The 25,098-nt window shown below is 44.1% G+C and overlaps 1 protein-coding gene across 10 annotated transcripts in view; it reads left to right on the forward strand.

Annotated features, from left to right (window-relative positions):
* Rbms1 (RNA binding motif single stranded interacting protein 1) overlaps positions 1-24,019 on the forward strand; it is a 232,573-nt gene extending 208,554 nt beyond the window's left edge. For 5 of the 10 annotated variants that reach the window (XM_057755077.1, XM_057755067.1, XM_057755068.1 and 2 more), the window contains exons 7-15: positions 12,391-12,506; positions 13,486-13,535; positions 13,657-13,750; positions 16,014-16,061; positions 16,943-16,993; positions 19,363-19,473; positions 20,527-20,607; positions 22,154-22,238; positions 22,964-24,019. In XM_057755077.1, coding sequence (XP_057611060.1) covers positions 12,391-12,506; positions 13,486-13,535; positions 13,657-13,750; positions 16,014-16,061; positions 16,943-16,993; positions 19,363-19,473; positions 20,527-20,607; positions 22,154-22,231 — 629 coding nt within the window. In that variant the 3' untranslated portion in view covers positions 22,232-22,238; positions 22,964-24,019. The remainder of the gene's footprint in view (positions 1-12,390; positions 12,507-13,485; positions 13,536-13,656; positions 13,751-16,013; positions 16,062-16,942; positions 16,994-19,362; positions 19,474-20,526; positions 20,608-22,153; positions 22,239-22,963) is intronic. The other 5 variants (XM_057755070.1, XM_057755073.1, XM_057755075.1 and 2 more) reach the window with 3 other exon arrangements.
* Positions 24,020-25,098: the final 1,079 nt, after the last annotated feature.

Raw genomic sequence — 25,098 nt, forward strand, 5'->3', positions numbered from 1 at the left:
TGGCCCACCCTAGTGATGTCATGAGAACACCTATCATGGTGGATGAATGATCCACTATCATGATATCTTTTTATACTTTGATAGGAAATTTTTAAGTTCCTGTCTGTAATCAGGGTCACATTCTGGGGTGCTTGGAGCTAAAGTTCTAGCATGTCTTATGAAAGGGAAGGGCACAGTATGATAGAAACACAGTTGAACAGTTGCTCGTGACTGACGTCATCTGTGCCATTTCTTTCCCATGTGTCCACTGTCTTCAGAGTGCTGCTGCCCTCACTGCTCTTACCATCTTTACCTCAGCGGAGTCAGAAACCCAGGACTCGAGTCCCCTAGCTGCCTCTATCCTTCCTTTCTTCCACTCAAATAATCACTCAAGTCCTTGATTTTTCTCCCTAATTATTTCTGCCCCTTTGTTCTATGCCTGATGTCACTTCCTGGTATGCCCCTTATCTCTGCCAATGACTTGTCCTGTCTGGCCTGATTTCCCTCACATTGCTTTCTACGTATCCAGAGAACTTTAGACAAAGTACATCCTTTCTGTTTCTCTGTGCTCCCAAGGCCATCACCACTGAAGAAAAGACCAAGGATTCCCAGAATGACACCGAAGGCCATAGTGACTAGAGCCCTTTCTCCTCAATGCTGTCCCTCCACTCCTACCTTCTGGCCTGTGTCCCCAGTAGTGACTCACAAGTAGAACCCCTTCTACATGGTGCTCTGTCTTATCTCCTCGTGTTCTCTCCCGAGGCTCCTATACCTTGATCTCTTTGCTTCCCACTAAAATGGAGGTCCTCCCCTTACCTTCATACACTGTTCAAGGCTGCCTTCTCCCTGTGGGGATCTGCTCTGACTCAGCTTTGTTACATTCTGCCTGGGGCCCCCCCAAAGGATTCACATCGCCATGAGAACACTGATTGGGGTTACACGTGTCAGGTCCCACACTATGCTGGAAGCTCCTAGAAGCCGTTTTCTCATCTTTTTTTGTTCATGCCTTGCAGTGATTGGGCTGTACCAAGCAACAGCCAGTGTGTGTTAGTTTTGAATGGATTTCATTATGTCATAGAACCAAGACAGCACTGACTCCTAACAGAATAGGAGGTGGGAGAGACCCAAGTGCCTTCCAGTTTGCCGTCGGTCCCCAGGGTGCTCCCTGCCAGCACACAGTGTCTCCAAATTCAGAAACCACTTCGCCTTGCTTTGAAAGAGACACACTGGACAGGAGAGAAGCACCTGCTGCTTTGTCATAGCCTTGTCATAGCCTACCCCGCTGTACGCTCAGGCTCACTCCTGGCTCTGGATAATAAGTCTGTCCTTATGGCATCATTGTCTGCTTCTGCATACCCACACCTGGCCTATCTACTCTTGCTTGTGTAGAAGTCTGCAGAGGGGTCCCTTCAAGGTGTTCCTTCAGTTCCCTGCCCACTTGTCTCACTAGGTCAGCTGCATCAGGAAGAATCAACCCAGAAGCTCTTTGAACTCACCCCAAACCAGGGTAACTGTAGTAAACAACCATGCAGGAACCCAGAAGAGGAGGAAACCGTGCCATTTGGCCAAAGGCATCTTTGTCCCCAGAGTGTATCTGACTCATTTCATATGCAAAAAACCTTTAATCCAGAAGTAGATCATGTGACTCGAACCTTAGTAACCTAATGTTGTTCAGACCCCATCTCTGAATGGCAGTAGCTTACATGTAGTACCTTGGTTTGTCACATAGGATGCAGCCGGAAGGCACCGAGGTCTCTTGAAGTTTGTTTCATTCCATCCAGGATTCGCTGGAGTGAGCCGCTGCTCTTAGGCTGTGCAGGGGTGACTAGTGTGGGGTATTTATCCTTCAGAGCTCCCGGGTTCCATCTTTAACTGGATGACTGATGAGGATGAGTAGATCGTCCCTTTAATTTTTGGCATCCAGTTCTATTTCGTTTCATGGAGGAACTAGTTTGTATGTCTATGTAGTACCACAGGCCACACCTGATCTTGTAATATTAAAATCCCGACAGCACATCACTTCCGAAGCTACCGTTGGAGGTGAACTGCCCATAGGCACCCATTCGTAACATAAACCTAGGTCCTGGAAAGACAGTTGTCTGAGGAAGTCAGCCTAGCAGAGAAGCTTCCTTTTGTTCTCTGAGTTGGGTTTCTTTTTCCATCAGCACCACTTGGATGCAAGGAGAGAAAGGAGAATGTTTTCACCTCAGAGTAGTAGACGCCTGCCCTGTGAGTTTAGCACATTGCCAGCTTGCGTCCCCTTTGCATGCTCAGGATCCCACACCACCCACCCAAGCTCTCATCCCCTCCTGGGACTGATCTGTACCTACTTGTGGCTTTTTTCTTAGTTCTTTCTTCATGCAGCAGCAAGGGTGACTGAAAAAGGAAATGCATCCAGGGCCAATTGATTCAGCCTCAGATAAAAACCTTCCAATTCCCTCCCGAGAGAGACTTCGCAGAGAGTCACGGATTGGGCGAGCAGTTTCCTTTGTTCTCTAGAGGGCTTGGTGGTTATCATTAGACCATTTCCTTTGAAGTGGGTTCACAGACTGCAGGTCACACCCATTTAAGGAAAACCCGGTGATTTCCAGACCACATAGAGATGATTCTAGGAGCCTGGACAACTCTGCAGCTGATAGAGAATAGTTTCTTCCAAGCTGTACCGAGGGACAAATGAGTACAAGAGACAGATGAGTCCCATCATATTGCAAGCATGGCTGCAGGGAGCATAGTGTTGCAACCAACCCATCCTCTGCATTCCCAGCCGTGCTTAATGCTACTTCATCTCCAGATGCTTGGTAATCTCCGAATGTGCTGATCTGGGTTCAGGACTAGGTTGCAAGTCGGTTGTGGGCAGGAGCACTTTTCTTATTTCTGTGCCCTGCCCTGTACCTGCTGGAGTCATTGAGTGGTTTCTCGGAGCATTTGTCTGCAGCACTCATTCCAATACCCGGAGCTACTTGGAGGCCCCTGACATATAAATGAGGTTGAATTGCCTCCGGGCTGAGTTGGGGATTTGGAAGCACACTCTCACGGTGAACTCAGCCTTTCCCCAAAACAAGTCCCCAGCACACGTTGGAACCCATAAGGGATCTGAATAGTGTTCAGCTTCTCTGGACTTGTTCCTTTTGTACACACACTGAGAAGAGCTTTGAAAGCTAGCCAGCATCTCAGGGGCGGCTCTCTCCTCATCTGGGGAGTACTTGAGATTATCCATCCAACCGGGTAGAAAATAAAATGTCGGAGGTGGGCAGGTTATGTTAAATGAGACTTCTTGGATGTTTAAATACTGCAGGCTCATTGCTAGGTAGACATAACATCTCATAAATAGTCAGAAGGTGGCTTGTTTGATGACGCATTGTTTAGCTGGCATAAGCAGAATTAGGACTTGGACTCTTGCACAGTTAGCAGTTTGCCTGCTGACGCTGGAGCCAAGTTCAGAAAAGAAATGCACTGTGGCTAGAATCACATCCTGCCGCAGCTTCCATCCTGCCGCGCTGAATCCTCAGAGGGGATCTGCTGGTCTTGAGTCATTGGCAGAGCCAGTTAGAACCCAGCTCACATCCTCTCCAGTAAAAGGAAAACTAAAGAGGTAGGAAAGCCCCCGAAGATAAGCTCTAAGTGAATAATGACATCATCTTAGCTGTAACACATGCAGACTAGCTTCTAGAAGGCTAAATGGAGGAGGTCAAACTGGGCATGGTGGTTAAGGCAGAAGCAAGTGGATCTCTATGAGTTTAAGACCACTATAGCATACAGAGCAAGTTTCAAGCCATTTAAGGCTGCATAGTGAGACCCTGTCTCAAAAAAAAAAAAAAAAAAAAGTCCATGTTTGAATACTCAGTTCTGTGTTGCCCATCATTCTGCCAACCTGTGTGTTTATATTGACATTGGGAAACCCTAGCTGGGGCCATGACGTATAATAGATATGTTCATAGCTTTGTAAAAAATCTGAGGTACCACATTATAACTTTAATGTGAATGCTTTTTTTAAAACACACTGTTTCCTGCTGTTACCATATTTTGAGGAGTCTGTTCTTTCTTACTGTTTCTTTAAATTGTTTATAAGTTCTGTTCTTCCACTTTTCCCCACTTATTTATTATTATTTTATATTATTTCCCATTTCCTTTGAAAATGAGAGGGTGTTATTCTTTATGCTTACCTTGAGTCTGAGTGCTGGCAGGTTTGAAATAGGTCAGATTTGCTTGACGGTCCCTGGATAGAAGAATCTTGGTTGATTTGGTTGAGCTTTTCCCTACTTGGTACTGATTGATAAAAATCCTATTATGGGGGGCTGGAGAGACAGATTAGTGGTTAAGACCGTTGACTGTTCTTCCAGTGGGCCTGGGTTCAATTCCCAGCACCAAGATGACAGCTCACAACTGTCTGTCACTCCAAGATCTGACACCTTCATACAGACATACATGCAGGCAAAACACCAATGCACATAAAATAAAAATAAATAATTTTAAAAATCCTATGATGGAGAACTGATGTGATAGCGGTTTTCCACTTAATGGAACATTGGAAACAGAGTGAGAAACTTCAGTTATGTAGGGCTCATGTCCAAAGTGGGACCTGTGCTCCAGGCACAGACGCCAGTCATGACCGGCACTGGGATTTGTCTCAAATGCTCTTCTACAATCCTCTGGAAGAGGGCAGGTTTTCTGGGAAGAATATGCGTATGGCATTAGCTGGCAAACTCCTGGAGCTGTGAGCGCCCCTGCCACTCTGCTGCCGTCTCCCATTGTACCTCAAGGACAACAGCGTGTCTAGTACTGCAAAACACGTCATGTCTACCCATCTCTCAGGACCTCTGAAGTACATTGAATGAGTTCATGTGTGCTAAGGAAGAGTAGGTGTGTGTGTGTGTGTGTGTGTGTTTGTGTTTTAAGCACTGTGTTAATTGGAACAACCCCTGAAAGAAGGTACTATAACCCCCATTCCACAGGTTATGAAACCAGAAGCATCAGATGGCTTACAGACCTTAACTAGCAAGTTTCAAACCTTGGAGAACTAACCTGGACCCAGTGTCCTAACCACTGTACAGTGTAACCAGTATAGCTGTTAGCTGCCCTGCGGAAACTCTGTTTGACCCATTTCCAAACTTAACACTGGATAGCCATTAAACAGATGGGTCTTTGAAAGAAGGGGACAGACCTACCATTACAGATTGCAAAAGTGAATGCATCTACATACGCTTAGAAAAGCAGCAGGCATGGAAGAGGAAAGCCTTCCAGGTGGGGGCCCTGCTTTCTGCGTTACAGGACTCCACTCTCTCAGGGGTCTAGAGCTAGTTGTGAGTTGAGAAATAAATCCCAGTTAAGAATCAAAACCCATGGGAGGCCTGCCCCTTTCTGAACAGAAACAGAGAAGGAGTGGTTTGAGGAAGGTGGAAGAAGGGAATGGGAGGAGAGGAGGGGGGAAACTTTGGTTAGGATGTAAAATTAATGAATAAATTTAATAAATCAAAAACCAATCCGATATGAGACAGGTGTGAATAAGTTGCCAGTATCATTTTCCTCACAGCTGTGGAAGAGACAAAAGCAGGTGGGGCTCCTAGATCTCACCACATCAGCCCTAGGAATAACAACAGTTTGGCTAGAAACGGCAAAACAGGAAGCAGTATGCCTGTCAAAGACCAGTAATCGTTAGTGCTTGCTCACGGGGAGCATTTAAGGGCAAAGCCTGGGGAGTCAGTCTCTGGCATGTTCTTAGTGGAGGTATATTTTTACCTTGTAATAAATACTTTTTCCCCACAAGAGGGCGCCAGAGCTCAGGACGGATGGCCGCCAGTCACCGTTCAGGTGCAGGGAATCGAAGTCGGAACCTCTGGAAGGAGAGATGGAAGGGCAATCAGGCGATGAGTGTTCTTAACCGCTGAGCCATCTCTCCGGATGGTTAATAAATACTTTTAAAAATATTTAATAAAAGTCATGCAGTAAAAGCTGATCATAAAAAACACTCCATGTATGCATGGCTGACTATAACATTTTTTGTATAGTCTCACAGTAATAGGGAATGCCAACAATATCCATTCCATTTGAATTTGTTCCATAGTGCCCCATCTTAAAACCCAGTGTATCTAAGGTCTTGAAATTGTTCTGAACTTCACGGGTCTTTCTAGAATAAAGGGAAAACCTACCCAGGGATTTTGCTTAGGAAACATATTTCCCATATTCATTTTATGTCTTAGAACTATAAGCATGTGGAGGCTGGAAATACAGTCAACAACTTTGGGTCTGTTTGTGCATCAGAAGTCTGATGTGTTGTCTTCAGCAGCATAGCCAGTAAAAAAGGTTTTATGAATGTAGTTCTTCTCTTCTCTTACAATGCACCCCTGATGGTCTGGTTAGGGTTTCTGCTGGGATGAGACACTGTGACCAAAAGCAACTTTGGAAAGACAGGCTCGGGTTTTATCTTACAACTCTCAGTTCACACTGTGGGGACTCAAGGAAGGAACTGAAGCTCCCCAGCTTTCTTATCCCGTCCAAGACCACAAGCCCAAGGCGGGTACTGCCCCCTCTCTCCCATGAGCTGGCTCCTCCCACACCCGTCATCAATCAAGAAAATGCCTCCATTGACTTGCCCACAGGCCGACGGGGTGGAAGCATTTCCTCATTTGATATCCCCTCTTTCGTGTCTTCTAGCGCGTGTCAAGCTAACAAAAACCTGGCTGGGAATACCAGACTTTTCTGTGTGTCTGCAAGAGCTCCCCCAGTGTCTCCACGGGGTTCCACGTCATAAGCTGCTAAAGTCATTCTCTCAAAGGTCACTGCATTAAGCAGTACTCGAATAGCGTAGCCAGTGACTTCCACACAAGGAACAGTACGCTTACAACTTTAGATCAAAACAAGGGTTTTAGAAATTGCTCCATTCTCAGCCATGAACTCACAACAGAGTAGAGATGAGCTAGTGACTTCCTCCAAATACAGGTGACCGGATGACAACGTGTGTTAATATTAGCAGCCGTTAATGTGGTATTCCCTGCTTTCTGGATTCTAAGCACACACGGGGACAGTGGGCAGCAGCTGTAAAAACAGAGCAGAATTCTCATGTTGGTTCTGAAGCCAGGGGTCAGATTTTCTGGAGAACCCAAAATCAAGTGCAGATTTTTAATTTTTATTTATTTATTTTTGCTTCACAATGAAGCAGAGATTTAAACAAACAAAAATATTAATTTAAAGGTAGTTGATGCCAGCTGAAGTAGAAAGGTGGAAAGAGCTTCTATAGGAAAAATGATTCCTGGGTGTTGCATGGGGACGAAACCCTGTCTCATAAAAAAAAATTCTGGGAACTTCATTTTTCTTTCTACCGGGCCAGTTCCCTGTGATAGGACATTTTTCAAGTAGCTGTCATTACCAGAACTGATTGAGGTGGCTGATGCTGCTCTTCCAGATCGGGTGAAGAAGCTTGTCGAGGACAGTCTACACTTTGCAGTGTGGTGACTAAGATCAAATACTGGATAACTAGAAAAAAAATGGGATCTGTGGAAAGGGTGGGCTCCCCAGCGGCTACTGCTCTCAGCATCTGAGCGTGAAAGCATGAAGAAAGCCTCATTTAGGATGCACTGGGGGATGGTCTGCTCTCTGGGAACTGCAGAACTGACCCCAGCTGACCCCCCGAGGCCAGGTAGCTAGGTGAACACAGTGATGGGCAAAGATCCCCCTCTGCACCACAGTGCACCCAGCGGGCACTGAGGACCATCACAGCCTGAGCTTTGGGGGCCTGATAAATACATCATGGAAACTGCAGCTAGGCATTGTGGGTATAGCCACTCCTGCTGTCTTTGGAGGGAGTGTCAGCCCCACAGAAGCAGGCATGTGTAAAGAGCTCCAGCTATAAGACATTGGAAAAACCAGTAGTGCCATTGCCTTAGATGGCTCTCACGAGGTGCCAGGAAAAATGAGCTCACTGTCATCTGTGGTACTGCCTGGGGCTCTTCACTGTGTTCAAGATAGTACTACGGTCATCAGAATTTGGAAGGTACCTGTTCCTCTTGGTTCCGACGCATAAGGAAATACCTCTCCTGGGTTGGGTGATAAGAAATCGTGACCTGGGAAATCACACAAGATGTCATAGCTCACTCTTATTAAAGGTACATTCAGCCTAAGAGCGCTTGTATACTTGGTTCAGTGTAGTATGTGTGTGTGTGTGTGTGGTTTATGTATATACCCTATCTTTGTGTGAAATAGATGGAAGACAATGCATCAAGGACTAGGGAGATGGCTCAGTAAATATACTGATGCCTGGGGCTCCAGAAATAAGGTGGGGGAAGATGAATAAGGTAACAGACATGACCAGCTAGACATGTGTACACATGTGAACAACACACATACACACACACACACACACACACACACACACACCACTCATCAGAACTCTGTAGTTAGCCTTTTCCACATCTAGGTACAGCATTACTACTAAAGAGGCTGGAGAGATGGCTCAATAGTTAAAAGATCTTACAGAAGAGTTAAGTCCCCAGAACGCATGTTGGCCAGCTCACTTGTGACTGCTTGTGACTCCAGCTCCAGGAGAGACCCAAGACCTCTGCTCTTTGGCCTCCGTGGACACATTCACAAGGAAATAAGGAAAATCATAAAGAATACTTATTCTAGAAAAATGACCATGCTAAAGATTGACTGTTGCATACTAATTCTGTAACGTTCATCCAGCCAAACTTAACCACTGCTCAGGTCACATTGCTGGTACTTCTGGCATGTCATTTGTGCCCCAGTATCTCCTTTCTAAAAGACAAAGGAGGCCGCCTGAAGGTCCCTGCTGTAGAGCAAGCTGACATCACATAGGAATTCCTGCTTCTTTAGTCTGGAACCTGTGCTTCAGGCTTCCAGAGGCGAGCCAAGGACCTGCACTGCACAGGAGAGGCTCACGAAGTGAGGCCGCCCACCAGACTTGCACACAAACAAAATACAAAAATCTGGCCCACTTCTTATTTTCCCACCCGAAAATCTAACCACCCTCACCCAACTGTTTCACAGTGTCAAGATAACTGTCAGTTACAGTGAATTAAACCCTTTGTGGCTAAAGACACCGGGAAATTCCCTAACATTGTGTGGCTTGCCTTTCCTAAAGCAGCTGGGTGGTCTTTATGGTCAGTAAGGCATTAAGAACTTGCGAGCATGGTCTCTTTCTTACCAATGCCCCCCAAGTCAGTGGAGCAGTGTCAGGAAAGAATGGCAGCTGTTCCTGCATCTGTATTTGTTTCGGTGGAACGTTTTTATTCAAGCACATGTGTCTACACTCAGTGTTCCATCCTATTAATGACTAAACGTACGCTAGGACCCCTTCTCGTCCACTTTGAACTCGCACCTCTGCCTTACGGACTACTCTACTAAACATCTTGCTCTTGCAGACCTGACACTTTGTAGACTCTGGGACAAGTAGACCGAAGAGAATTTTAATAGGGGAAGGAAGGTGCTGGGATTTTTGCTGTTTCCCACGAAGTGTGAGGCATTCTGGCTTTGCTGAATGGGGAGCTGGTAACTGTCCCACAAACATGCCATCTCTAACTGTTTACAGTTCTTTAAAGTACGAGACTCTTTGCTTAAGATGGACTCTCCGGTGAACACGCTGCTTTATCTCCTGACTGTTCACTTTTAGGGGGAAAAAATCTTAATGACAGCACAGAATAGTAAATAGAATTCACTTTGAAAAGGAACTTCTCCCATTCTGTTTGTTTCATGGTAAATGCTGTATTTACAAATACGCCACCCCTCTCCGGACCTTCACCTCCACACCGTACAGTTGCTGGTGCCTAGGGTTTCTTTCTGACAGGGCAGAATCCAGATGAATAAACATGCCTAGGAATCATGTTATCCCCAGATAGCGCATTGGCCACCAAGCATATGTTAATGGTCTTGCTGCTTAGCCACTTACCTGGAGATGCACCTTAGAGTGAGCCCCGCCTGGTTGCCTTCGCTCTGTGTGAGAATTTTATGCTAATGCAAGAAACTAGTTTGCATTTCTGACAAGCCAAGTAAATAGTTTTTCTAAAGCCTCCTCACTGTGAGCATGGGCAGAGGTCCAGCCCCTCAGGTTACCTCCTGCTCTCCCTGACCCTAGGGGAGCATATAAAACTCAGTTGTCCAACCTGGAGCAGCAGTGGGCTCTGCACAGTGGATTTTGCTTGTCTCAGCTGAGCTCTTGTTTTGTCCTTAGTCATCAGCTGCACCAGCTTGCACCACCACAGCCCCTTTTGGTCCTGCACACAAGGTCCCTCACATAGGGACCTGGGAGAGGCTGGCTTTAGTATTGAAGTTTAAGAAGCCACTTTCTGATTGCCTACAAAAGTGGGTAACTTAAGGGAACGTCAGATGTGGTAAGTCCCTCCTCTCAGGAGGTCATGTCTCTTATATGCTGCTTTTGTTAGGATGCCTTATTCTCAGCCTGGATTCCCATCTGTTCCATGCTAGTCCAGTTGTGGAGTTAGAAGGACCATTGGTCATTATTACAAAGTTGTCCTGATCCATTGTGTGAAAGTGTTTACCTTCTGTGGATATTAGGCAGAATTTCCCAAAAACCATAACCTTGTATCGGTTGGACAAGTTGTGTAGTTTACTTACATTGGGGACATTTGACCTCTGCCCATCCATCTTCCTTCGTGCTCAGTTTGCCTTAAATGGGATTCTTCCTTCATGAAAGTCTGGGGTGGGAGAGTTAGAATCAGGAGGTAAATAAGAGCGTACACGAGATTTTCATCAGACACCTAACGGTTTCATTATTAGCTTTCCCATCCTGTTTCATTACTGTAACAAAATATCTGAAGCTGAGCAGCCTTTATAAACAAGGGGTTTATTTAGGTCATAGTTCAGAAAGTTATAGGGCCTGGTGTCAGCACCAGCTCAACTCCAGTGAGGACCACGTGGCAGTAGGGAAAAGGGGTGGGACTCACTCTTGGGAAACCTTGAGATCTCAGGAGAGCCACCCTCATTACTTCTGAGGACGTGGCCCCAACGTGGCCCCAGTGACCTAAGGGCCTCCTGCCAGGCCCTCCCTACCTTGGAGCATTCCAGGCTGAGCTTGCACCAGGGGAAGATGACTTACATCCGCACCATAACGCATCCACTTAGAAGTGGGCAGCCCAGGGACACATGCAGAGGGCCAGACACTGGGAAGGGATTGCAGCTTGTATTGTGTGTGCTGTGTTGTAGGTGGGAAGAGACAGTCTTGCTCCCACCCTGTCATTAGTGGGTGGGTAGTGGTGATATAAAATAAGAGCTGAATTAGGATAATGAGAGGCAAAGGGAAAAGGAGCAAATTCCCCACAAGTGATGTTTTTCTCTTCATGGTTGTTTAACTTTGAAAAAGAACTTGAAAGGAGTAGCCGTGGTTCTCCAGGAGACAAAGAACTGAGTGCGGGAGCCAGACAGGAAGGTGTGAGAGCCTGTACTGCAGTAAAGGCTATACAGGAAAACACACAACTCCAGGACCGTGCTGCTTTGCCTGTCACAGAAAGGCAAAGTGGAGGGGAAACCATGGATGGTCTGTTGTGCCACCTGCATCTCATTTTCAGTGAGGGTATTTTTGTGTTGTTTTGTTTTTGAACGTTCATTTCTTGGATGTTTCTTTGGATCATGGTGAATGGATGGTAAAACAACTCCATGGGAAGATTTGAGACATGGCAGAACCTTTCAGTAAAAAGGACAGGTGTTTGTAACTTCAATATTTCATTCATGTGTATGTGCACATACGTGTGCTCACGTGCATATGTGTGTCCTCACAGGCCAGAACAGGGCATTGGCTCTCCTGCACCTGAATTTGCATAGAGGTGGTTTTAAGATGCCTCATAGGTGCTGCTGGGAACCTAAGTCAGGTTCTTTGAGAGAGCAGCAACTGTCCTTAACCACTGGATCATCTCTCCAGCCCCTAAGCTTTCTTTAGTACAAATGAGACCCACCCATATTTATCCATGCCTGCAGTGTGGCTGTACTGTAGGCACCGGGGACATGGTAATAACGGAACAGACGGGGAGGAAGACAGGCAGTCACCACACTCACGAACAGCTACACAACTGTAAACAGAAACATGGTGTGATTGACATAACACGGGCTTACCGTCTGCCAGGAGCAGAGCGCTGTCTGGGAAGCTGGGAAAGTGTTCCGGGTCCCTCTGGGGCTGTCTGCTGACTGTCCAGTGGTGGAACTGTAGAGGGCCCAGGGTTGAGAGAATCACAGCGCTGCAGTGTTTAGAGGTGGCTTCTCCGTCACTCTCCAGTTTAGAGACATCAGCCAGTGCTGCTGTTCCTCCGTGGAGTCGCAGGGCCTGAGATTTTGCCTTCAAAGTGTTCCTTCTCGGCACCAACAGAGCTCTCCTACTGAAAGAGAAACCCCCGTCCATGTTGTCAGACATACTTAGAATTGTGTGCTCACATCAGCTTCCTGTGTCCACAGCTCCTACAGAACCGTTACTGTGCAAGTTTGCGGATGGAGGACAGAAGAAGAGGCAGAACCCAAACAAGTACATCCCTAATGGGCGGCCCTGGCACAGAGAAGGAGAGGTGAGACTTGTAAGTCCTTTCTTGAAACTTGAGTGTGGCTGTGCCATCCTGAACACTCACGGAAAGCCAGCCCTACAGGGTCATCTTGACTGGACTGCCACACTTCCAAAACAGTCCAGACTAAACCTCCCTGTGGGTGCCTTGTCAAGCAAAGGCTGTCGGACTGCAGCTGTCTCTGGTGCAGGAGTACTGAGCATGCCTTCCCTGGGAGGACAGGTAGAGATGGGAAGAGCTACACTGAGCTTCTGTAAAACGAGGACTATGAAGGTGTTTGAGTGTGGAGGTTCAGCTTTCTCAGTAGGTTTTCATTCATCGTAGTCAGGAATCTTTAATGACCTCAACATTAAAATAAATAGTATATTTGTCACCAAGAATTGACCTTTATATTTTGGGTTGTTTTCTTACTGAAAAAATATTGTGTCATACAAAATATTCTGATCATGCTTTTCACTCCCCACCTCTACACACTGTTTCTGTTTCTCTCTCTCTCTCTCTCTCTCTCTCTCTCTCTCTCTCTCTCTCTCTCTCAAAAGCAAACAGACAGGCAAACAATCTTCTGAAGCATCCTTTTTAAAAAAAAAGATCTTCAATTTCTTAATGCAGCTTTGGGCTTCCTCTTCATTGTAGCTCAATAATTTTTTTATGTTTAAAAAGATCATAAAGACCTCAGAATGTATGAAGAAAATGTTTTAAACCTGTGCTGTCCAGTGACAGGTGCATTGGCCCTCAGCGCATGTGATGTCTGGCTCTATTCCTGGAGGGATTGCTTTCTATTTAATTTTCAGTAGCTCCTTGTGGTAATGGCTGCCGTGTGGGGCAGCACAGTGGAGCTCAATTCTCAGAGTTTGTAAGCATACTTGGCTAACAGAAACTTGCAATTTTATCCAACGTGACTATTGCCATCATACGCTACAGGGACTCTATCTGACACTGTTTCCAAATCATGCCTTTCTGGATGGAGTTTAACGTTTCCTTCTGCTTCCTCTAGGCTGGAATGACACTCACGTATGACCCGACTACAGCTGCTCTCCATAACGGGTATGTCACTAGGACCAATGCGTCGTGGCGTGAGGGACGGTGAAGGTGAAAGTGTCAGACATTGTTCCGTGAATGATTCCTTGGAAGGATTACTTAATAAAGGCTTTTGTGTTTGTTCTAGATTTTACCCTTCACCATACAGTATTGCCACAAACCGAATGATCAGTCAAACTTCTCTTACACCCTATATTGCATCTCCTGTGTCTGCCTACCAGGTTTGTACCCCAGAGCCCGACAGCAGCGCACCTTGTATCTCTGCTGCATTCTCATGTGTCTTCGAATGCTGAACAGTTTTAAAATAAAATCTGAGTCAAATTTTATGCAGCTTCACTACCTACTTTGCAATAAGCTGCCTTCTATTTGGCGGAGCGATGTGCTCCTCTGTGTAGGAGAGTGGAAAGCCAGGGAAATGCTTGGGATCATCACATGGTTCTTGAATTGGGATGAACCTGGGTCCTTCCCCCATCATGTGTCCCAGGAATGAAAACTTAGGAGAGTCACAGACTGGCTAGTGGATGCATGCTCCTGTCTTTGTTTACTCACTAGCAGGAAGCGATTTTTAAAAAGACAGTTAAAACTGCTAACACAGGATCGTCTCTATTAGGTGACAGTAACTGATGAAGTTGAGATTTGAGGTCCTTCCCCCCACACCAAGAAGCAAGAGGCCATTAATTAGCCCCCGTCTCGTTATTTTTGCAAGACGGCTTTACCTTCAACTGTGTTCCCAGCTGAGGAATGAACCCTCATAAGCTCCCTGTCCCACACTGATCTGATGATATTCCGGGGTAGCGAGGCACATGCGCCTTCCTCTTCCCGCAGCAGGTGCATTGCCTGGGTCCAGTCAGCTTTGTTACCGAGTTCAATTACTGACCTGGGGGAGTTCTCTTCTGTTGACTGCTGGGATCTGGTGTGACTAAACCTCAGGTTTTCTTGTTTATGATACTGAGTTAGATGCTGTCGTCCTGATGTCTGGGCTTAGGGGACTACAGCATCTGATCTAGTTGATGTGCTGGTTGATAGCCGTAAGCCTCGGTTTCCTCATCTTTAAAATGGGGATCGTAGTTTCTCCCTTACAAGCTTGAGAAAATTCTGAGCACTAAATGAAAATAGAAGGAGCTCCACCCAGGACTGACATAGCATTAATATTCAGTAAGTATGAGCTAGCAGCAGCAGCAGCATTATACATATTAATGTATTAAGCACTTTTTCAGTAATTCTCAGTATAAAGTAATATCAAAGTTGGCTCTGCTGAAAATCTATGAAAATAACATATAAAAAGAGAAGGCTGTATACCGGAAGCAGAGTCTCACAGCACTGTCTGCCACTGTTAGCCTCTAGGGTCGTTCCCCCCCCCCCATCTCCATACCTTTTCTTTCCTTTATCCTCCCTGAGTTATTCTGATGTGCCAGTCATCTGGATGTGGTAGTCACTTATTTAAGTCTCTTCGGCTGCTGAGGTGTTACGATGCCAGTCTGTTCCTTGTCTCTCAGCGAGAGCGGGTGGATATAGCGTATCTCCCTTCATAAGCAGTATTTACAGCTGACATTAAGATGTCGTCTCTGATGATCCGAAAATGGCGATCCGTCGTGTCTGCATCGCTAAAAAAAAAGGGGGGGGGCACGTGTGAGCTCACTCTAAAGCACACAAAAGACGATCAATTATCATGTTACTATAGACTCCTCAGCTCTTACTCCATCTCTCTACCACTGATTTCCCCTTCAAAGCAGTTCGCCTGTCTGTCGTTTGATAGAATAAAATATCAGATCAGTGTTGGGAACCAACAGGACACGGCTAGCTGCGGATAGCCTATCATTTCAAGGCCTCATTTCCTTCTTTGGGAATTCTGTGATTTTGTAAGACCCATGTAGAATTTTTTTCCCTTTGCCTGACACTCACTGTGGTATAACCTCTCAGATGATGGGTGCCTACCTTTATATCCTTAAGAGCCCAGCAGAGGTCGGTGGATGTGCTCCCAAGTAATCCCAGGTCCCTTCAAGATGTTTGCAACAATGTTGTTTGTGTACAGTTAGTTTGGGATGGAGTTCTTTTCATTTCAGGTTTTCAAAGAACCAATGGTAAAAAGGTAAAAGATTATTATTCCCATTTCATAATTAGGAAACATTGAGGAATAGTAACTGATAATGGCTGCTTTCGCTGCTGAGATAAAAAAAAAACATGGCATTAGATGTCACAGCTCCCTAACCTATAATACTCTTGAGTGCATAGGCAGTTATGACCATAGAAGCATAAAAAAGTGGGGGACATCAGGCCCAGATTGGGGTTTCCTGGGAGCTGCTCGCCTCTCGTGCTGTGTCTGTAAGGGCCCACACTCACGTTGGAGTTGGCCTTCTCCACTAAACCGCCATGTGCTTATGCAGTTGGATTTGAGAAGGCGGTGCGGTCCCCCAGGGGAAAGGCTGCAGCCCAGATAACTGCAATGTTAACAAGGCAGAAGCACTTAACTTTGGTCTGCCTTAGGTGGCAAAGGAAACCAGAGAAAGCAAGTATCGGGGCTCTGCTGTCAAGGTAAATGGCGCTCCATTCTCTCCCATGACTCTTCCCCGTGTTCTCTCTGTAGAATCTCTGAAGTTAACACTCAGGGACAGGACAGGACGCAGGAGGGTTCTGATGCGACCTGGAAAACGGAATGTTTCCTGACAATTCCGTAGACCTTGAAAAGCCACGGGCATCGAGAAAGCAGACTCCTTTTCTCTTCCTGGGCAGGGTGTTCATTTCCTTCCCGCCACAAACCTGGCCCTCACATCTGCTTTCTCATTTTGGAGGTGGCTGTGTGGATGCCCTTTTAACTTAACCGTTGATGTCAAGATCTGATTACCTCCCATTTAATATCCTAAGTCTGCATTTCAGACATTCTTCTCCTCGCTAACTAGAAATTGTTGAGGACTACACACAATTCCTCAACTTGTTTTCCTCATTATCAAAGAGAATGCATTTGGTTATTCTTCATAAATAGTATGTGCTTGGAGGGTTAGTTTCTAATGAAACGTTCTACGATTAATCCTCATTCATCAGTATCCCTAAAACGTAGTTCATACCTTGATTATAACACGTCACTAATTTGGATTGTGTACGTTTTTATTTCCTTTCCTTAGACAGTGTCTTTCTCAAGGGTGAAAGGCCCATCCATGCCTTCTGCTCCTTGGCCCCTAATGTTCAGTAACTCCATACTGAGTGGGCAAACTGATATTGGTTCTGAATGATCGTTCCATCTCAATTTAGAGTGACCAGTTGGTCAGGAGCTCTAACTGCCTTAACCATTGTAATCATTGATAGTGTTGTCTCATCTTCCTTCTGTAGATTTTTAACACGATTAAAAAGAATTGTAGAGAGTTCGATTACTGTTGCAGAAGAAATCAATGTTTCTTTCTAAATCCTCCCTTTTCTAGGTGCAAAGTCCTTCTTGGATGCAACCTCAACCTTACATCCTACAGCATCCTGTAAGTGTCTCGTGTTAATGACCTTCTATCCTCTAAGTAAGCTATGTGTGGTATGTTGCCTGTTGTGTTAAAACCCCTCTACCAAAAGATGGGGGGCAGGGGGTGGAAAAACCCAAACATAGAATATGAAAATGGACCAACTTATTATGAAACTTTAAGTCAGTTTTGTCTTAAAATGAATTATTGGTAGACATTAATTTTCATATAAGAACTTAAAAATATACCCTATTTGAGGCAAGGTCTTCTACTAAGCCAGTTTGGTAGGCTACCATTAGTTGAGTAACTAAATATTTTACAATGTATGGAAAGAATTTTTTTTTTTTTTTTTTACATTCTTCGTGATTTAGACATAAAGTTCAGGTCCAGGCAGGGTTCTTCATCGGTGTCTCCTAGCCCATCTATAGAAAGGATAAGCCGTAAGAGAGCAGTGCATTCCTTGTTAATAACAAATACGATTTTTTTCATCAATTTCAACATTGGTTATACTAATGTATGTTATTCTTTAAACATTATATTTGATCTTATGGTACAGTTGTATGCCTTTCATACATACATAAAATCCATAGGGTCAAAAGTTAAAAACAAGTGTGTAGAACCAACTCAAGATCACTAAAAATGCCCTTGGTGACCCACACACTTACCACAAAAAGGCCACAGGATTGGCCCTTCGGTTTCTAGTTAACCAGTGCAAATTTGGCATTCTCATATGCAAGAGACATGACAACATTTATAATACAAAAGCCAGATCGTTTGTTTAGGAAAAGAACTCAACTCTTGGCCTTAAAACGAGACAGAAATTTCTCTCACGAGTCTCCAACAGTGGACACTATACTGGGAGGCCATGTGGGTAAAATAGCAGCAGTCAGTAGCCGAGTGCTGAACAAGAAATACTGCCATAACCATTCGGATGCAAATAAAATGTGTCTTTTGTACCTGTTCTTCTGCACACATACACACGCATCCACAAGTCTACACATCCTGCACCCATGTTCTTGACATGCAGTTACACATTCCCATGGCAGTGTGTGTCCTCATACCTGATGGTATCATTTGAGAAGGTGGAAGTCAGTGCACTTGGGGGCCCCTTAGTGTATAGGGGTGCCTGTAGATGAGGAGGAAGGATGAGGAAATCCATTCCCCACCATCTAGACTTTGCATCGTTTTTGTTGCTCTGTGCTTTTTGATGTTGTACCTTAAAAATGAAGTGTATCCTTTTTTTTCGTGAATTTAGAGACAAGTACTGCATATATTTTAATTGAACTCTTTGAGGAGACCTGGGTTACTGTTCTCCACCCAGATTCAAACTGTATGAAACACTTGCTTGTGCCCTGAACTGGTGTCTGATCATTAGTAAATGCCAGTGTGTTTCAGGGCAACCAGCTACAGTGATCTCAAACCACATACGTGTTCATAATTATAGAGTAAAACAGAATACTAGTGTGCTATAACAGATGGCTGCAAAAATGAGAATGGTAGAAATCCATTGATTATGTAGAGAAATTTAGGCAAAGGTCCGAACAATTCCATTGTGGTTGCTATAGCATCACTATAGCATCATCTAGCCATTAAGATCAATGGCAGCAAGGCAGTTACCATTTCCAGTAGAAAAACTAAGTTATAAACAAGACTTCAAAGTAGGCAATTATTCGTGTTCTCTGATGCAGAATCTAGCTTCCAGTAAGATGCTGCTAATGCTGGTTCTGTTAGAGAGATCATATGAGTGATGTTTTTTCCTTTCCTGTTTTCTTATATACATTTAATTGAATTGTTGATGCCAAAAAAAAAAAAAAAAAAATCCAAGCAAAATTTCCAAGCAAAAAAGAGCATGGAACTGGAGTAGAATTACCAAGATTGACTTCCCAGGCATGGGACAGAAAGTTCTGAAAAATACCCAGAAAAGAAGAACGTACTCTTGGTCCTACCTACTTAATCTCGAACCAGAAGACTACATGCAAAACATGTTTAAACAAGCTGCTATATTGATCACCTATCTGCTGCTGTTATTGTTGTTGTTTTTGTGGCTGTAGAAAGCAAAAGCGGTTTCTCCCCCTCCCCAACATCTGGCAGCCCTGGAAGGCAGTCGGCCTCAGTCTGTTTGATGCCACAGCCCTTTCTGCTGGCCTGTCTGGCTTTTCGGTTAGGGCAGACAGAACACAGGATTTCAGTGGGATGAAATAGCACCGCTGCTTCCTCTCAATGCTTGGTGAAAGTTTCAGGAAAGCAATCTGGGATATTTGGGGTAGCTGTTCAGGGTACCTCTTGTAAGTTTGAAGGAGGTTATGTTTGCCTCAACACAGGGTTTTCCTTTGCAAATTTTAGCTGCAGAATCTTAATTCTCCCGCAATTTGTATCTCTTCTCCCCTTCCCAGGGTGCCGTGTTAACTCCCTCAATGGAACACACCATGTCACTACAGCCCGCTTCTATGATCAGCCCTCTGGCCCAGCAAATGAGTCATCTGTCACTAGGCAGCACCGGAACAGTAGGTGGCAAATTAATATCCTGTGCTTTTGCAAATGGAAGAAAGTGAATTTAAGGAAGCCTGTGTCTTCCCTGATAAAAGTATAGGCTTGGGGGGTGGGGGTGACAAAGATTGTGTCCAGGCCCCTGCCCCATCTGTCATTGCAGATGCATCCACAAAGTCAGATAGAACTCACATTATTCTTGATGAGTTGATGACCTGTAAGCCCTTCTGTGGATATGGCTCCCTCACCCACCTAGCGCCCACGCACGCCCATGTCTAGCTTTTACACGTTCCAAGGTACAGGTCACAAAGGGAAAGATGTGCAGGTCGCAGAGGACGCGCAGTGCCCCATTTGTTCTTCCATGCAGTGTTGCAGCACTGAATTGCAGGTTTTTTAAGGACTTGCTTTCCTCCAGTCAAGGAACCTCCTGGCTTAGAAGGCTGAATCAGTACTAGGCCACCTGTAAAAGACGGAGAGCGGCGTTCAGTCCAGCCTGTGTTTGTGGCGGCAGAAAGGAGCAAAGGGCACTGTGTTTTCCCTCCTGTTCTGCAAACCAGCAACAGCTTCTCATGAAAGTAAATCCGGGACAATAGGCAGCCCAGAAATAGGCTGCCTAGCTTTAGGAAATGAGACTGCTATTAACTAGACCAAGGGGGGTTCCTGGGCCACATCTGCAGGGGCCTGCTCACAGTCCCTTCAAGTCTCTCCCTACACAGATAGTATGAGGCATCAACTCAGGGGGCGACCGAAAAATAATGTGGCCTCTTTAGAGATCTTTATGACACCTTGTTGATACTGAATTACTGTAGATGAGAAGCACTAATGGCCTTCACATGGGCAGGCTTTTTTATTTTGTGGTAGATTCAGAGAAACATGGCATTTTTTTTATTTGACCTTCCAATGACATAGTCATGTGCATTAATTAAGCTTTGAGGGGAGCCCATATAAATTTATTCTCTGCGACTTTCAAGTACTCTACAGCCAGCTCAGACCCCGATCCCCCCCCCAACCAGAAATCTGAATGTTGCATGGCTTGCTGCTGCGCACCCTGATCACCTTCTCCTTTTCAGTACATGCCTGCGACGTCAGCCATGCAAGGAGCCTATTTGCCACAGTATACACACATGCAGACAGCGGCGGTTCCCGTTGAGGTTGGTATAGAGCATCCGAGCGGCTATTGCGGCAATGGGTAGTTTTACATTTGACTCATTGAAATAGGTTCTTGTTGTTGTTGTTATTCTATCGGGAGTCTACTATTTTATCAAGGCATAATAGAATATGCCTGTTATTCCCAGCACCAGAGAAGCTGAGGCAAGAGGATCCAAGAGTTCAGGCCACCTTCGGTTGTATAGCTAAAGATGTGAGTCTAGAAAGAGTATACACATAGTATTATTTTCCAACTGTAAAATACTCTTTATGCAAATTAGTATGGCAACATCCAGATACATTGTAGCCCATACTTCCCCCAAATAACTTTGCAGTCTTGTAGCACATGTCATAGGCTTCAAGACTTTGTCTTGTTACCCCCCCAAATGATACTTACAGACACATTAAGATAAAATTGGAGTTTGTAATTCTAGTCCTAAAGATTGAACCAATGGTAAGACTCACAGAAAGACACTCGTCATAATTCAGACGATGGAAAAAAGAAAAACTGGTGTCTCTAAGTGACAACAAGCATGAGAAGCAACCCTCCCTTTTTTTATAGCTAACTACTCTTGGTTATTATCTTGGAATGTATTGCATTTGTAGAAGACTGGCGTTGAATTATGAATGGACAGGAAGCATAGGATTGTCTTGCAGAGTATTCTCAAGAATCCAAGGAAGTTTATCAGTCCTGTTATCAAACCCACTCAGCAGATCCCAAAGGTTCTTGAGAACTATGGTTGTAGCATTTACATGATCATACATCTTTGAAGAGTCACAAGTGCCTGAACCCATGGCATTTTATATGCAGTTCTCCATAACGTGAAACCTCCATAACAATGGAAAACAAAAATGTGCACTGTAACTACTTCAGCAAGGCCTGACTGTCTTTCAGACACGGTGTGAACTGAGACAAGACAAAATATCCAGAGTACTCTGGCTTTTTGTTTTATTACTGATTTATTCTTATTTTAGGAGAGGTACAGCCAGGACCTCTCTCATGCCAGGCAAATGTTCTGCCATTGAGCTATGTCCAAGTCACTTTTAAAATCGTGACCTCGTTTTGTAAGCCAGGCAGGCTGTGAACTTGCACCCTCTGCTTCCCCTCTCCAGTAGCTGAGGTTACAGGCTCTGCTTCCATGTACTGAGCTGAGTCACACTTTCCAGCATATAAATATGGGAAAGTTTGATTGTGAGGTGTGGTAGATGGCTTGGGGGGGGGGGAGGCTATGACATGCAACATTTGCACACTGTGTCTCAGACTCTAAAAATCTGAAAATACTGAATTATAAACTATATCTAGCTCCCAGGAGAGGGAGCCAAGAAATTTCTTTGATCAGTATTTACGTTAAACATTTAGATGGGAGGTTCTTGGGCTCTGTCATATTTCAGCCGCATTAGGGTAATGATTAGCCTTAGAAGCTCTGTTTGACTTGAAGAAATTCACTTTGAAGAGTGTTTGTATTAAGGTGCGTGTCCTGGACTTGGGGCCGCAGCAGCCGAGTCACAGTTCCATGGCTAACGTGTCTCGTGCGTTCTGCTTTGTTGTAGGAAGCAAGTAGCCAGCAGCAGGTGGCTGTGGAGGCATCCAGTGACCATTCTCCATATACCTTTCAACACAATAAGTAACTGTGAGGTATGAGGGAAAAGGCTCCCTAACTGCAGGGCTCCTAGGAAGCAGTCGGGGGTACTTTTATCAAATGATGCCTAGAAAAAAAAAACACAGATTTAACGTGTTCATGAATTTATAGACTCTGTCTGGATAAGGACCAATGATTTATATTGAAATCAAATCTGTATTTCCTCTATCCCAAAGTCATAATATATAAAGCATCATAGAACATTGATTTCCAAAATCATCCTATAATAGAAGCATCCTGTTTATATCGCTTAAATACTAAGGAGATGCAGCTTAAGATGTTGCTTAATCAAGTCTCACAAGGTCAGCCACACCTTGACTAGGAATTCAGAACTAATGGTCCTATTACCAGCTCTCAGTGGTGTCACGGATTTCCAACTTCGCTTTACCACACGTATTTCAGAAAAGCAATTCTATGTGGGATCCACTCTCTGGGCTGTCTTGTAACAATATGTGGTGTTGATCTCATCCAATCACCCTTCATTTGAGAGCGGTGTGGAGTTGGCCCTGGCTGCCTTAGAGAAGAAAGTATCCCAGACTTGAAAGGGGGACTCAAGGAGTTGAAAGTGACCCTCAGACCCCCAGCTTATGTCCCTTGGTCTCACCATTGATGAGCACAATCTTGTTCAAACATTTAATCTCTTTCAAATGAAAGATGATGAAACCCTGTGGTGTGTTTGTTAAGTCAGCAAAGACATGGGTCTTTTATCTTTCTCTTCCAGATATACCGAAGGGAGTTCTTACATGAAGAAGGGTGTGAAGGCTGAACAATCATGGATTTTTCTGATCAATTGTGCTTTAGGAAATTATTGACAGTTTTGCACAGGTTCTTGAAAACGTTATTTATAATGAAATCAACTAAAACTATTTTTGCTATAAGTTCTATAAGGTGCATAAAACCCTTAAATTCATCTAGTAGCTGTTCCCCTGAACAGGTTTATTTTAGTAAAAAACAAAAACAAAACAAAAAAAACAAAAAAATCAAAGATTTTTATCAAATATAATGATGCAAAAAAGAAAAAAAAAAAAGAGAGAGAAAACGAAAACTTCAATTTTCTGGGTATGCACAAAGACCACGAAGACTTATCCAAGTGCATGACCGGATTTTTGTGGTTTTGTTCATTTTGTGTTTAATTTGTCTTTTTTTTTTTTTTTCGGCTGTATGAAATGGGCTTTCTGAAGTTCCGATTGTCTCACTGCGCCCATGGTGTTCTGTGCTTGCGGTGCGTGTGTTGCTGTGACTCGGTGTTGCCCTCGATGTCTCTCCTTAGCTTTCCATTTTTTTCTTTCGACGTAGTGTGACGTGTCTTATCCTTTTCTATGAATTCCAATTTGCCTTAACTCTTTTGATGCTGTAGCTGTTTCAGTAAAGTTAGTTCAAACTAATGGTGTAGAATGCTTTGACCAAATGGGCTGGTCTAGTACGCCTTGTAAAAAACTGCAGCATAGGGCTTTTAAAAGGTAGTCAATAAAAGTTGCTGAAATTTTGGCTTTTTTAAATATGTAGTAGGTGTTTTTAATGATTTTTTTCACGTAACAATGTGTAGGGTAGCAGAGTGCAAGAAGGGAGAACTGTCTCGTGTGAAAGACATTTTCTGACGGGGGGGACTTTTAATAGGGTAAACCGTTTGTAAGGCTGCACACCAACAGTTTCCTCTGCTAGTTTTGACCAGTTTAGGATATCTGCTGTATGATGCAATGTAAAGTCTTTTTTGCCTTTTTTTCAGGAAGAAGAAAAAAAAAAACTTAACGATGTTCTAGATTTAGTGTAGGTAGCTTTGGCAGTGGGGGTGGGGGAGGGGGAGGGGAGTCACCGAATGTTTTGTCCTTTATACTAACGATAGTGCTTTAGAATGAGAACCATGCCTGTGATCTGGCAAACAGAAGGGGGGGGAGGGATAATTTTGCTATTGAAACTAAATGGCAAAAACTAAAAAAAAAAAAAAAAAAAAAAAAACCACAAAAAAAAAAACAAAAAAAAAAAACAAGAATTTCTCTTCAAATCTGAGCTGAGATATGAACAGAAGAAAAACAATTGGCTACTAGCTCTCTCTCGCTCGCTCTCTCTCTATTAGGTAAATCTGAAAAACTAAAAAATGACTTGGCACTTTTAAAGGTAACTTCACCAAAGACCGAAGAGCCAGTAGCCAGGAACTCCACCTTGTCTCAGCACCCCATTTTCTCTGCTCTTTATTTTTGCCGGACCAGTTTGCGGTTAGGAGAACGTGCCTTTTTTGTACCTTTGCATTAGGTTTTATAATTTTAACCGATGTATGGACTCACAGAGACAAATTTAAAAAAAATTAAAAAAAAAAAAGCATGAAGGAAGATTTGAACCCAAGCCGTGCCACACTTTCCGTCGTCACTACAGGTGTTTAAGTGTAAAGAAAACCAACTTTGAAACTATGAAATTCCTGATTCATAAACAGTTATTTCTACTTTAGTACATATGAGATAAGTCATTGTTATTAATGCTCTTTTATTATGGCAATTGCATACGTTTTAAAAAGCAATGGTAAATTAAGTTGTCTTCCAAAACTGTGTACTTGTCTGGTCAGCTGTGTATGATCAGTTATCTACCTCAGAGGCTATTTCTTTTTGTGCTGGGACAGGTTGCTGGCCCTCCCTGTTTCCACCGACCAAATCCTCCTAGCTCGGGAGCTAGGGCTAAGCAGTTGCTTCTTTTGAGTATTTTTTAGTTCTTAAATTTTATTGCTCGTATTTGATGATAGATGTCAGTGACATTTCATAGTTTCAAACGTCCTTGCTGCTCTGAGAAGTGTAGATTCTAGTGAAAATTACATAGTCATAAGAGAAATGTGTTTTTGTTCTTGTTTCCTTTTTTTTTTTTCGTTTT

The sequence above is a fragment of the Chionomys nivalis genome, chromosome 22 (genome assembly GCF_950005125.1).
Source record: "Chionomys nivalis chromosome 22, mChiNiv1.1, whole genome shotgun sequence".
NCBI classification, from domain to species: Eukaryota; Metazoa; Chordata; class Mammalia; order Rodentia; family Cricetidae; genus Chionomys; species Chionomys nivalis.